The following is a 13,706-nucleotide window of genomic DNA, read 5'->3' on the forward strand; positions in this document are numbered from 1 at the left end:
GACCTAAAGATCGAATTTATAAATATTAACCCTCAACTGGTATCGTCGGGTCAAATTTGACCCGCGCGTTTTTCTTTTGTGTAGCATTTTCTCTGAAACATCTCCCCTTCTCTGAATTATCCCCTTTCATCCTCAACAACAATCGATCATCAAATTCAGTCGTTCTTGAGCAGTGCAAGTAAATAAAATATAAGTTTTGGGTCAAATTTTGCATTTTTTAACTTTTTTTGGATTTAGGATTCACTAAAATAATTGTCAATTATTTAAATGTTTAAATTGATGGGGCTAGCGATGAGGAAAACGAAGTTGAAAGTTCTTAAGACCATCTTTTTGAAATCATCTGCTTTTCAGCTGTTACCCCACCGATCCATGGTAAAGGAAGAACAGTTGGCTAGAGAAGGGAGTTTATTGTTTCCCATCTTTAGCATTTAAATAACTAAATTATTCCGATAAAAACAATGGTTAAAGTAATTTTATACAGTCAACTTTAACCTTACCAATTACAATTTAGATATCGTAATTATTTGTAGGTAAACACAAAGAAAACCTTAATCAATAAACCCGCTGATTTAATTAATCTAATTTTAAGATTAGTTGGTAAGTTTTTATCTTCATTAACATTTGATTTCACTACAGTTCTGCTGGCTTCACCAAGAACATCTAATTCTTACTGACAATAAACCAATTGCTTTTATTAGATCCAGTTCATCAAGCAGCAAATCTACTTTTATACAATTCGATGTATGCAGCATGAACCTTAAAATATTTAGAAGCATTTGTAATTAAATGAAATTTGTACTTGAAGTCAAGCACTATAATTAATAGGCACAACTTAGAAATGGCCTGATAGCAACTTTGTCAATTTGTAATTTATTTTCAGCAGATAAACCAGAGTCTCACATACTTTGTTATGTAACGGCCTTCTGTATGTTCTCCAGAAGATTGCTGTAAGCTCTGCATTATCAGCAAACCAGCGTTAATTTATTGTCTTTAACTTTTGTTGTATGATTAATGTAGAGAATGAACATGTGTTGCCAGCAAAGGACCTTGAAGAGCTTCGACATAAACAATTCGAGCAGCAGAACTCCATTTGCGCTGAGATGGTTTGTCAAATAAGATATAATTTTAATTTTACTTGAAATTCACAGTGGTTTTGTACTTTATAACTTTAAGCAGCAAGCCTTAGTGCCAAACCGTTTATAAAGCTTCCTCTGCATCAACAAATAGCATTTCCATATGTTTCCTTGAATTATAGTACGCTAAGATATGGCCGACGACTCTTCTTAGCTGGGCTGAACCAGAGCCAAACTACTCCATTTGCAGGATACTTTCTCTGTCTAGGATATCATTTATTCTGACACGTAGCTAATTCTCGTAAGATCTTGGATAAGTGAATTTAACAAACTTATAGGCCTGTAATATTTCGAGCTTGGTTTTATCTTTTCCAGATTTACTATCATTAATTACTTTGGCATGTTTCCAAGTCTCAGGGAAATGTCTTAAGAAAAACATATTATTAAGGAAAAAGATATGTACTTCCCTGGATTATTTATTTTGTCGTATTTTGACTATTGAGCCAAAAATGTATTCTATTTAATATTTGACCTCAACAGCTAGGATTTGCAACAGAAAGGAAAGTAGTGTATAAGAACGCTAGCTCCTGGAGAACCGGAAAGTACCTTTAGAAAATGGCAAACCGACTGGGGCCAGGACGTATGAGAGGTCGCTGGACGCTCAGCTAGCAGAGACGGATATAGCATGTAGATATGTAGCATTTATTTTAAAAATTTTCAAGGCAAATTCGATTAACATTGCATTGCCAATGCTCGAACTTAGTTATTAAAACTGTCCGGTAGGACAGTTGTATAAGGGTTGATCGTCAAAAACTGCACGAAAAAGCGTAACGTTGAAAAACACCCAACTTTGACAATTTTTTTCTCTTTTTCTATAAAAGATAAAATTCCCAAATTTTCTTTAAAATATAGGGCAAACCCTCCTTTATAGCTGTAATTTTTTTGCAACAACCCAGATCTAATAGGTTTTGAGAAAAAAGTTGCCGAAAATGAGCAAAAACTGCAATTTCAGAAATTGTTGTTGTTCTTGTTGTTGTTGTTGTTGTTGTTGTTGTTGTTGTTGTTGTTGTTGTTGTTGTTGTTGTTGTTGTTGTTGTTGTTGTTGTTGTTGTTGTTGTTGTTGTTGTTGTTGTTGTTGTTGTTGTTGTTGTTGTTGTTGTTGTTGTTGTTGTTGTTGTTGTTGTTGTTGTTGTTGTTGTTGTTGTTGTTGTTGTTGTTGTTGTTGTTGTTGTTGTTGTTGTTGTTGTTGTTGTTGTTGTTGTTGTTGTTGTTGTTGTTGTTGTTGTTGTTGTTGTTGTTGTTGTTGTTGTTGTTGTTGTTGTTGTTGTTGTTGTTGTTGTTGTTGTTGTTGTTGTTGTTGTTGTTGTTGTTGTTGTTGTTGTTGTTGTTGTTGTTGTTGTTGTTGTTGTTGTTGTTGTTGTTGTTGTTGTTGTTGTTGTTGTTGTTGTTGTTGTTGTTGTTGTTGTTGTTGTTGTTGTTACCTTTTTTGTAAACTGCGTAGCGCCTAAACGCGTGAACCGATTTTCATGAATGAGGTGTCATTCGATTCACAATTTTATGTAGATGTGCCTTTTGGGGGTCTCGACGCTGTACACGGAATGGGAGAGGAGTTAGCCCCTTTTATGTAAGGCCCCCTCCAAAATTATTATCATTAATTACTCTGTAAATCTTAGCCCGATTTTGATAAAATTTGGTAGGATGACAGGGTTAGGGCTCCCCTACGTAACATTAAAACGACGATCTGCTCTTACACTTGTTAAGGGGAAGTATAGCAATTGTTTCAAATTATCGAAACGTGAACCGATTTTCATGAATGAAGTGTCATTCGAATCGAAATTTTGTACAGATTTGCACTTTAAAAGTCTGAACGCTGTGCCTCATAAGGAGGGGAGTTTGCCCCACCCAAGTAAGGCCCTTTCTAAAACTATTATTACCAATATTTCTATAACGCTTAGTCCGATTTTGATAAAATTCAGCTCGAATAAGTTGTTAAAGCTCCTCTACTTGGCTGTGAAGGGCCATCAAGCTCTTGCACCTACTAAGAGGAAGTACTGCAATCGTTAAAATTATCAATGGGTGAACCTATTTACATTAATGAATTGTAAATCTTTGCCTTTTAGGGAGAAGTACTGTAATCGCAGTTTATTTTTCTTACTCCTCTTAAGAGGAAGTACTGAAATCGCAGTTTAATTTTGCTTTTTACGTACAAATACCTTCCTATTTTATTCAAAACGCTTTCTCAAAAAAATTGTTATTGAGGATGGCATCTATAATCATTCTTTAAAAAGATCTCTCCAATGGTAGTTACAGTTCCGACTTAACACCTTATCAGGTTATAATGATAGAATTGCTTATTCTAAATTTTAAAAAAAATCTGTGAAACAGATAAGTAACTTTGTAAAATAGACAAAAATGAAAATCTATCCAAAAGGTACAAAAATCTCTTTAACAAAAACTTACAGTTTAAAATGTTAAGTATAAGGGTTGATTAAACGCCAAAAGGTACACAAATCAGCTAGTACCCAACATTTCATTCATGCTTAGCTGATATAATTTAAGTAATTTTGCTGCATTAACTTTTTCTTCACATTTTTTTTAGAAATTATTAGATGTCACAGACCCTTATGCTGGCTAGATCATTCATAATATTATTTTGTTATAATTATGATAAAATGTATATTATATCTTCGTTTTTAAATAGGTACTTTATTTTAACTCCATTTCAAATTATTCTTTGGATTTATCTTTAATATGCCCTTTATTTTTAGTAGTCACATATACATTCATGTTAAAGTAGAGAAAAACAAAGTTAGAGTCGGCTACTGTTTAAATTTGAATCACGGATTTAACAGAATATTTCAGTCTTGAATTCGTCTTACCGAAATATTCGTGAGGACAAATAACACACAGTTAATAACAAGTAGATTATTCAACAATTATTCATTTCTCAATAAATTGTAATTTAATTTAGTCTCCCTAATTTTACTTATAGTAAAATACTGGAATAATTAGCTGCCCTAAAAATATGCATATCTTATTTATTTTATATTACATATATTCAACATTGTGAGAAGAACAGCTACATTGAGAGTGTAATTGAAGAAAACTATATTATTTGCGATAAAGCCAGGTAATTATTACCTATTATTATAAACGTTTGACTACTACATAAAATAACAATTACTTTAATCGAAGAATGAACTTAAACCGACGATTTAAAAAAATAAATAAAATAAAATAAACAAAATCATTGATGTATGTTGATATAAGCATTTTTTAAAAAAAGGTTTTGAATTTTTTAGCCTCATAATTTTTTTTTATTTTTTATAACGATTTTCTTTTTCACCTGTAATTAATAGTTTGATTATTATAAATAACTAGATATTACAGTCAATCTACAGTGCTACTTGAACAAATATTTTGTAGATGAAAATGGCCAGCATAAGGGTCTGTGACATCTAATAATTTCTAAAAAAAATGTGAAGAAAAAGTTAATGCAGCAAAATTACTTAAATTATATCAGCTAAGCATGAATGAAATGTTGGGTACTAGCTGATTTGTGTACCTTTTGGCGTTTAATCAACCCTTATACTTAACATTTTAAACTGTAAGTTTTTGTTAAAGAGATTACCAATGTGGAGTCATATTGACTCCATAATTTATTTTTATCTTTTTTTATATTGATTTCAATTTTAATAATAAAATTAGCATTAAAGGATGAGAAAGAATAGGAATTAAGAACGAAAAAACAAATTTTGCCCACAAATCGGATGTAACATTTCACGCAGAAGGAATTAACTTCAACTTAGGATCGCAGTAATATCAGTATTTTCTATGACCCTGATTGGCTGCCTTCTGTTCAGGGGCTTTTTCATTTTTTTAATTACATTCACTATTTTTTCAATTACTGTGCGCTGTTGACACGGATTGGAAATTACCCAATTCGCTGCAAGTTTTTGCTGCAATTCGGACAGAAAATCAATTCTAGAAAAAGGCTTTTTTTTTGTGCCTTGATACTTTCTATGAAAATTATGTCAATTTATCAAATAAGCATTTAGGCAATAATCTGGATTCAAGTTAAACTCAGAAAATCTACTTATATTACCAATCAGGAGTCGAAATATCTCCGATATATTTACGTGTAATGCCAATCTGGAATCAAAATGACTCCTATGGTTCAAGTAAACTAATCAGCAAAAAGAAAGTAAGAATTCCAGCCTTCAGCTGGAGTCTATCAAATGGTGAGGGAGTGGGGATAGCATATCTAAGAGCATTTCGGGATAGCTATGAGATGATTCCTATTTTTTTGGAGTCAAATTGACTTTGGATTGGCAATGCAGTGTTAAGGACACTTCTGAGAGAGAGGGTTGGCCAGGTCATCCCTCTAAAGTGCGATTAGTGTTCATTGTACTGCGTTTTCACCTTACACAATGTTAATAAGTACTCAATTCCAAACTTAGAGAAATCGGTTGACCGCAAAAGAAGTGCCCACTTTACTCAATAGATTTTTCAGTATTTTGAGATTTTCTCAAAAACGGCCCCAGCATTTTTTTTTTCTTAGTTAACTTTTTTTAAAATCTTTGCACCCGGAAAATGTGATTAGGCGTAACTTCTCGGAGAGAATGAATAGATTCTCTCTGAAGAGTCATTTTTGGTTCCTCGTGTATACTGACCAAAAAGGTTTATTTTTATTTTAAAAATTCCTCAATCTGAGGTAAGTCTTTACTCCATGGATTGTTCACTTTTGGAGATTTTGCTCTTAGGATTTTATGCAAACTTCGTATATGCGTTACATGCATTTACAGATACATCCTATAAGTTTACTCTGTCGGACGGATTCCTTGTGATATTTCAGTGTAACGTTTTACAAACTTTATATCGTTGGTAAGAATTAAATATAAGAATTGTTTAATACAATAGTTTAATTACTTAAAGGAAATTAGTGAGTTACAACCTCGAGTGTAAGAAAATGCTGGACAGTGCTCATTCCGGATGTTTATTAAATTTTAAGTTTATTTTTATTTATTCTTTGAGTGAGAATGGAAATGCTCGGCTTCAGAGCGCCCTCTCTCTGCTCGTCGGACATTTTCCGATCATTTCAACCTTGAAAAGGCAGCCAATATGGACAGTGAGTAGTTAGTGAGATAAGTAGTCATGGAGCTACATTATCCGCTGGCTTTTACAAATAATTATGTTCATTTGCGTTTAGAGCATTCGTTGGAGATTAGCTGAAACAATTATTTTTGTTTCTTAATCATGTTTTTGCTCAGTAAAGAAGTATTATGAGATAAAATAAATTTAACTGTAACCGCCCTTGCAATTAGATTAATGTAATGTTCATTAACTACTCCTGTCTCCGCAACATAAATTATGGCTAATTTTATTGCTAATTTTGTATTTTTTTTTTTGTTAACTTACTTTTGTTTCTTTTATTTTTGTTACTTATTTATTACTTACTTAATTTCTCACTAGTATCTTTCACTTTCTCGTGCTTGACAGTGGTACTTCGCTACCGTTTCTACACTTCTATTTTTGCTATTGCTTAAGCAAAACAATTCTGAGTGAAAAATCCGACTATATTATCCGTGCATAACATTATCAGATCCTGCACGATACTTCTTCGTTGTAACATCGAAAATTTCCACAATTCTATTTAAATCTATTTATTAATACTTTCAGTTTATTAACCAGTTACAATGTATTCAATGTTTTGCTGAGGTAGACTTCGCTCATTTTAAAACAAAAAATTGTAAAGAGAACTTATATTTTGAAAATAATATGTAAAAGAAACTGTTATAGAAACATAACAAATACATTTTTCCTGTAAGACTTTATTCTTAGCAGCCCAACTTCCAAGAAACAGTCTACAATATTTACAATCAATAATATATATGAATAATTAAATAGTAGTAATAATTATAAATAACCTAAAATGACATTAAAGTACAGAATAAAACCTCTTCACTTACAAGAGTATAAGTTGCGCTGGCGTAACTGCCCTTCCTTAGTGATCTCCAGCAGCAACAAGACTGAAGAATAGCCATTGTATTCTGAGTGGGGTTACATTACTAAAACAAAACAAAAAGTGCACGTCAGTAAAAAAAAGTGTTCAATGCAATTATGATAATGAAGAGGAAGTCATTCGCACTCATTCTCTGACATTCCTCCAACTTTGGTTTAAATGTGTACTTCTTATGTTGTTTCAATAACGTATTAACAAAACTTCATAGTTTCATTGGTTGAGACTGTTCTAAATGTGCTTCCTTACTTAGTAATGTTCGCTGATTGTGTTTATATAATAAGTAACCAATACTAGTTATAATTTCAAAATTATTCTTTCTTTTTCTACTGCACGAATGTGACCTTTGTGCAGGGCAGATTCAGAGACAAGGACTTAAAGCCAATTGTCATTCAAAATTGTACAAAAACAAGAGTTCTTTAAAATTATTATTACACTTCTATTAAAATAAAGTGAAAAGAATATTTCGGCTTGCATTTTAAAAAGGAAAACTTTAATTAATAAAACCAAGAGAATTAAGGAAAATTAGATTTGTATTCAAACAGTTATCTCGCTGTTGACCGCATCAATTTCTGCCAAAACAAACACCCATTTTTTTTTCTGTTACATATCTAATTTAAAATTCCATAAAGTTTAGCTGAAAAAAATGCAACAAATAAAAAGTGTATAGGCTGTATCTGCGGTCTATGGATTGGATCTAGTCTCTCTTTATTTGACTTGTAAACTCACTAACTTAAATCGTAATTTGAGATTCCTCTAAAGACTAAAAAAATAAAAAAAAATCGTATTCAAATGTCTCATCATAAAAATGATTGTTACTTAAATAAAAGTGATTGCTTTGTATGCCTGTTGCAGTTAGGTGTAATAGTATAATAAATTTGAAAAGATTATCCAGCATTTTTAGAAACCTAATCCTCGAGACCCAACAAAAATCGATTTTGGGGGGGAAAAGTTTCAAGTAAAAGTGGAATGGGTGCCTTTAGTGCTTTAAAGATAGAGTTATTTTTGGAAAAATATCTTTTCTCATCTGAAAGCATCCGCACATTGCCACTCCTGAATTTCCAATTCCACTTCATCCCACAAACTTCTGAATTGCATATTAATATGGTTTAAAACTTACTGTTATCCTTGAAAGCAGCTCAAACTTTTTAGAAGTAAACGAACGATTGTTACCAATCTGTTCCCATAGAAAAACTTCGACTAAAATAATTTTACCCAATCCTCTTGGATTTATTATCGCCGTCTATTTTTTAGGTATTGAAATTACCGAATGTTAGCCAAGTAAAGCTAGTTTTCACTGTATTTAATTTTTAAAAAAACTAAGCTATTTTAATTTTTTAAAAAGCGAGGATGCTATTTTACTAAATACAGATCAATACAAGTAAGTGGTATTTTGAGATCAGCACTTGCATCAAGTACTATAAGATATCCTGACAATCTTTTTCTTATCTTTTTTGTCTTTCTTTCAGAAATTTACTTTCAATAATGAATTCAATTTCAAGAGTAAGTAAAAGCTGGTAGATAGAACTTACTGTATGCGCCACAGGTGGCAGCACCAATAATAACCTGAGATACAAAGAGCTTTCTATTATCAAAGTTATTTATGACAGACACATCTTTTTCATCAGCTCATTTGATATTTTCAGTATGCTTATCATCATTACATCACCAGTCATCGTTACGACAGTCATCGTTACATCCCTATTTTTCTTAAGTTATTTTGAAAAGAAAATCCATTTATTTCAAAAAGAGACAATAGTTGAGTAAGCTGTTTTCTTTTAAGTCCGATATTTTCAAAACATTCAGAACGTATTAATTATTAGTTTTCTTATTTATAATTACCTACATTAACTTTAAGATTGATCAACATCTTACTTAATAGCAATGCTAAGCTAGCTTTTCGTTGGTGTTTAAGACAAGTGTCGAGAACCGAATAGTGACCAGTACACAACTGCCAGAAAGAGCTTAGGCTCGATTAGTCGAGTAAGGTAAGGTTGGAGCGGTTATTTGGCTGGCAATCTGAAGCACTTGTTGAAGATAAAGCGTTTTGCTTTAGTGTGCGGGTAAGTTTTTCGTACAGGAACATGCCTAGGTAACGAATGAGTAGGCCCTAGGATGGGAAAATAGGTAAATAAGAGGGATGATATTTTTGTTTAAGGTAAATAGTATAAAGTAAAGTAATCGCCTATTTTTTCAGGCGAGGCTTAACGTCCAACTACCATTTACTAGGTGTCGTGGACGGGGTAAATAGTATATTGTAATGGAATTTGTAGGGATTGATTTTTTTTTTATTATTAATGATTTAAGACGCGTCCACATCTGAGATTATTGGCTCCCGGAGCTTTTTTCAGTGATCTGCCGGCCTCCGGACAGACTTTTCTCTAGTTACAGACAACACTGTCCATTACTGGATCCAGCATCTGGACTCGAACCAGGGATCTATCGCGTGGGAATTGATGTTAATTCTGGATTTTATTAGCCAGAATTCAAGTGGTAGGCGATTGGTTTGGAGGGAAAAATAATTTATTACGGGATCATTATGTGAGGACAAGATTGCAGTATTGTTGGAGAAGTATAAATGGTGGTGTTAGGATGTTTGGGGATATCAGCTGTGTACACTAAGCATAGGAAAGGAGCTAACTTACAACTGTAAGTATAGGGTAAATTAGGGTAGTTTGGATGATTTGGTAAGAACGGAGCCCTTATCGATTATGAATTATTAAAATATTGTAACGAAGTTGTCCTGAGGAGAGAAGTAAGGCCTAGATTGTTCTGGGGGTTGAGCGACCAAAGACGGGCCACCACTGTGTAAACAAAAGGCAAGGCTTTACCTGAGCTGGAAAAGAAAGGGGCTAGATTATTCAAGGAGTTTAGTGACCGTAGCCTATAACGGCCCACCGCTGTGTAAATTCTAGCTAAGGTAGCGGCCCCAATTGGGGTGGTGGCAGTATGTGTTTTCCCCAACAGTGAGTGGCAGATGGGAGTGAGACAGATGGAGTTAAGAGTGAGACAGGCGGAGTTGGAGTGGGGCAGTCGCAGTTAAAGGGAGGCAGACACAGCTGTAGTCAGTCAGTTTGGAGAGACACTTTGGAAGTGACAGTTTTTGAGAGAGTCAGTGTTGCGGGAGTTAGCCAGTTGGGCAGTTAGTCAGTTAGTGAGTAGAGCTTTGTTAGTGCAGTTGAGTCTAGTGCAATTCAGTGCAGTGCGGACCAGTGGTCAGTCGTGGAACAGTTTTGTGGCGTTACGTAGTGAGTAAGTAACAGTAATCTGTTGAGACTGTTGTAAATGGTAACTGTAATGAATAGCGTTAGTTGCTAGTAAATGTTAATGTTAACAATGTTAATGTGTTAATAAATCGAATTACTCCTTATAAGTTTAGCGAGTTTTATTATTTATCGAACCCACACTTATTAAATTAACTAGTGGCAGTCACTAGTTGTGTAAGTAAAGTTTTTTTTTAGTAAAAGGACAAAAACTTAACAATATTATATATAATGGCAGTTATAAAGATATTTACTTGGATCCTTAGGCCATCCCAGGAGATGGAGGCAAACAGGATAATTGCCCTGACTTATAATGAATGCTGGATATCCAGTTGATGGACAAAAATTGCAAGCCAAAATTGGAAAGAAATCTCATTATACAGTTTTGTGAAACAAACTCACTACTTAAATTCCTCTAAAAATGTATGGAAAACAACCACTTTTGACGTTGCAGGGAACTTTATGATTGATTGTACCCCACAACACAGAATAACACCAATTCTTTTCATCATTTTATTAACATCACTCTTCATTATGTTTAACCAGCTGGTTCAGACAGGGCACTGCTGGTTAATCAAGAATTGAAGTTCATTTTTTGTTGATATTGATTGGTATTTCATTCAGTACATGTATGGATCCGTAGTATATGGCTGTTTGTTCAATATTTGTCAACGATTAGATAATAAAACATAGTTTTAGATATTACCTCCTACATTGTGTTCAGTTAATTGAAACGTAGTAAAAACCAATTATTATCATGTCTAGGACAAATCCACACGCTTACAGTTGGATGTCGTTGAATCTTATCTCCCTATACGAGGTATGGCTATTAAATAACGAGACCATTGCTATAAAACATTTTATTTTAAATTTATATATATTTAGTTATTATCACCTTCAATATACACCCCTCCCCTATCCCTACAACGCTCCATGCGAATTTACCATTGTTCGAAACAGTGCTGGAAGTCTTTTTCTGTGAGCTCCTCCATGACGCGTGCCGCTTTTTCTTTCACAGCTTCAACGGACTGAAATCGTGTTCCTTTTAATGCAGATTTGACTTTGGGGAACAGATAAAAGTCACATGGGGCCAGGTCAGGCGAATAAGGCGTTTGGACAATGCAGTGTGAGCCGGCGCGTTGTCTTGATGGAGAACCCATGACTTGTTCTGCCACAAATCGGGTCGTTTTTTTCTTAATTTTTTCACGAAGTTGAGCAAGCACCTCAAGGTAGTTATGTTGATTAATTATAATCGATATTTTCATTCGTTTTGGACGTGGAAGGGCGACCCGGGCGGTCATCATCTCTGACGTCTTCTCGGCCATCTTGGAAACGCTTGAACCACTCAAAAACTCGCGCACGTAATTAACAATCATCACCATAAACTTCTTTTAGTAAAAGATAAGTTTCAGTAGCGGTTTTACCCAGTTACATGTGAAATTTCACGACAATTCGTTGCTCTACTACATGTGTAGTATCATGTTTTCGGCAAAACGAAACTAGCACCTCTTACACAAACGACGGTTCCGGTCAGCCAGATTTCTCTACAAACACGTGAGACACTGCAATCGAAAGAGAAGGCTTTACGCTGCACAGCTGTCGGTCGTCAGGATTTGGCGAATGCATAGTTCTTCTGTAGCAGCATCAGTCTCTTTATTTAATTGCCACACCTCGTACTATAATACTAAACTTCTCGTAATAAACATCATACTCAAACAGAAAATTTACTTTGTTAATGTTTTTTTAAACACCTATAGAATGATTTAGAAGAGTACAAGTATTAGTTAAAGTTTGTAGAAAAGTTCTGTACGCTGTCAAATTATTCCTCTCACAGAAGATTGTGCCATTTCTCTACTTTCACTGTGCAAAAAGTGCAGCTCTACTCTCCAGGCGATGTGATTCTCCTTTCCCTCTGAAGGAAACACCATTTTCTTTTCTTCTCTACAAAAGTTTCTCTGGTATCCAAGAACATTGCAGATCAACCATCACAACTCTCTTGTTTGACTTTGTACTGTATTTAAACTAATCGTTCTTTTTCTAAATTATAGCTTATGAATATTTTAAATTATTTAAAATTCAATTTAAAATTATGAATTGAGAGCAAAATAATGAAACATCAGAATTTCCTGATCTCATATTCAAAAACATATATTTAATGTTCTTTAGGATATACGGGGTGACCAGAGTTATATGCTCCACCCACTTTTTTTTTTAACGGCGGGAAATTTCGAAAAAATAAAAAACACGTATTTAATCATTTTTAGTCTAGTTTATTTTCAGTGATTGACCCATTTTTTTAAACCCTTGTATTTCGAGATACAGCATCCAACTGTTGTTTTTCAAATGGAACGTTATATTTTTTGTTGCATATTTTTGTAGTATTTGATCTCCTAAAAATAACAAAACAAATTTTTTTGAAATCGGTTAGGTTTTTCAAAAGTTCTGGGTATTTAAAATATGAAAAACAAATTTCCGTTTAATGTCAAAATTACGTTATTTTTTTAAAGAATCTATTCAAACTGGGCACAATCAACGGATAGGTAAGCCAAAACTCTGGACTCCCACGCTTTGCTTGTAGCAGCACTTATGGTAGCGAAGTCAAGATCTAGGCAGGCTAGAGTAATTCGACGTTACAGATCATCGACTGAAGCCACGGGATTAAGGATACTTTACACTTTATTTTTTTAGGTATCCCCACTATAGTCCATTTGGGTCAAGTCCGGAGATCGAGGTGGCCATTGGATGGGACAATGTGTCCTTACGCACTTTTAATGGAAATTTCTGCCCAGCTAACCTCGAACCACTCTCGCCGGGCAACCATCTTGTTGAAAATACATATCTATCCGACGTTGTAGATGAACATCTTCAAGCGGAACTGGCAAAATGTCTCTGAAATAAAAGTTGGATACCTTTCACCAGTTAAGTTCTCTCTGTAGAAGTATGGGCCGATTAGTTGATTTCCTATAACTCCACCTAAATGTTTGTAGAAAAAGCAACCTGAACGTCGAATACTTCTATCCTGCCTAGATCTTGACTTCGCTACCATAAGTGCTGCTACAAGCAAAGCGTGGGAGTCCAGAGTTTTGGCTTACCTATCCGTTGGTTGAGCCCAGTTTGAATAGATTCTTTAAAAAAAATAACGTAATTTTGACAGTAAACTGAAATTTGTTTTTCATATTTTAAATACCCATAACTTTTGAAAAACCTAACCGATTTCAAAAAACTTTTTTTTGTTGTTTTTAGGAGATCAAATACTACAAAAATATGCAACAAAAAATATAACGTTCCATTTGAAAAACAACAGTTGGATGCTGTATCTCGAGATACAAGGGTTTAAAAAAATGGGTCAAT

The 13,706-nt window shown here is 33.9% G+C and overlaps 1 protein-coding gene across 3 annotated transcripts in view; it reads right to left on the reverse strand.

Moving 5' to 3' along the window:
• LOC141449336 (uncharacterized) overlaps positions 1-13,706 on the reverse strand; it is a 408,876-nt gene that overhangs the window by 383,574 nt on the left and 11,596 nt on the right. For all 3 annotated transcript variants that reach the window (XM_074118643.1, XM_074118645.1, XM_074118644.1), the window contains exon 2: positions 7,043-7,141. In XM_074118643.1, the coding sequence (XP_073974744.1) occupies positions 7,043-7,117 (75 nt within the window). In that variant the 5' untranslated portion in view covers positions 7,118-7,141. The remainder of the gene's footprint in view (positions 1-7,042; positions 7,142-13,706) is intronic.

Source organism: Rhodnius prolixus, unplaced genomic scaffold (genome assembly GCF_049639745.1).
Source record: "Rhodnius prolixus isolate KJV_2025 unplaced genomic scaffold, Rpr scaffold_2, whole genome shotgun sequence".
In the NCBI taxonomy this organism is placed as follows: domain Eukaryota; kingdom Metazoa; phylum Arthropoda; class Insecta; order Hemiptera; family Reduviidae; genus Rhodnius; species Rhodnius prolixus.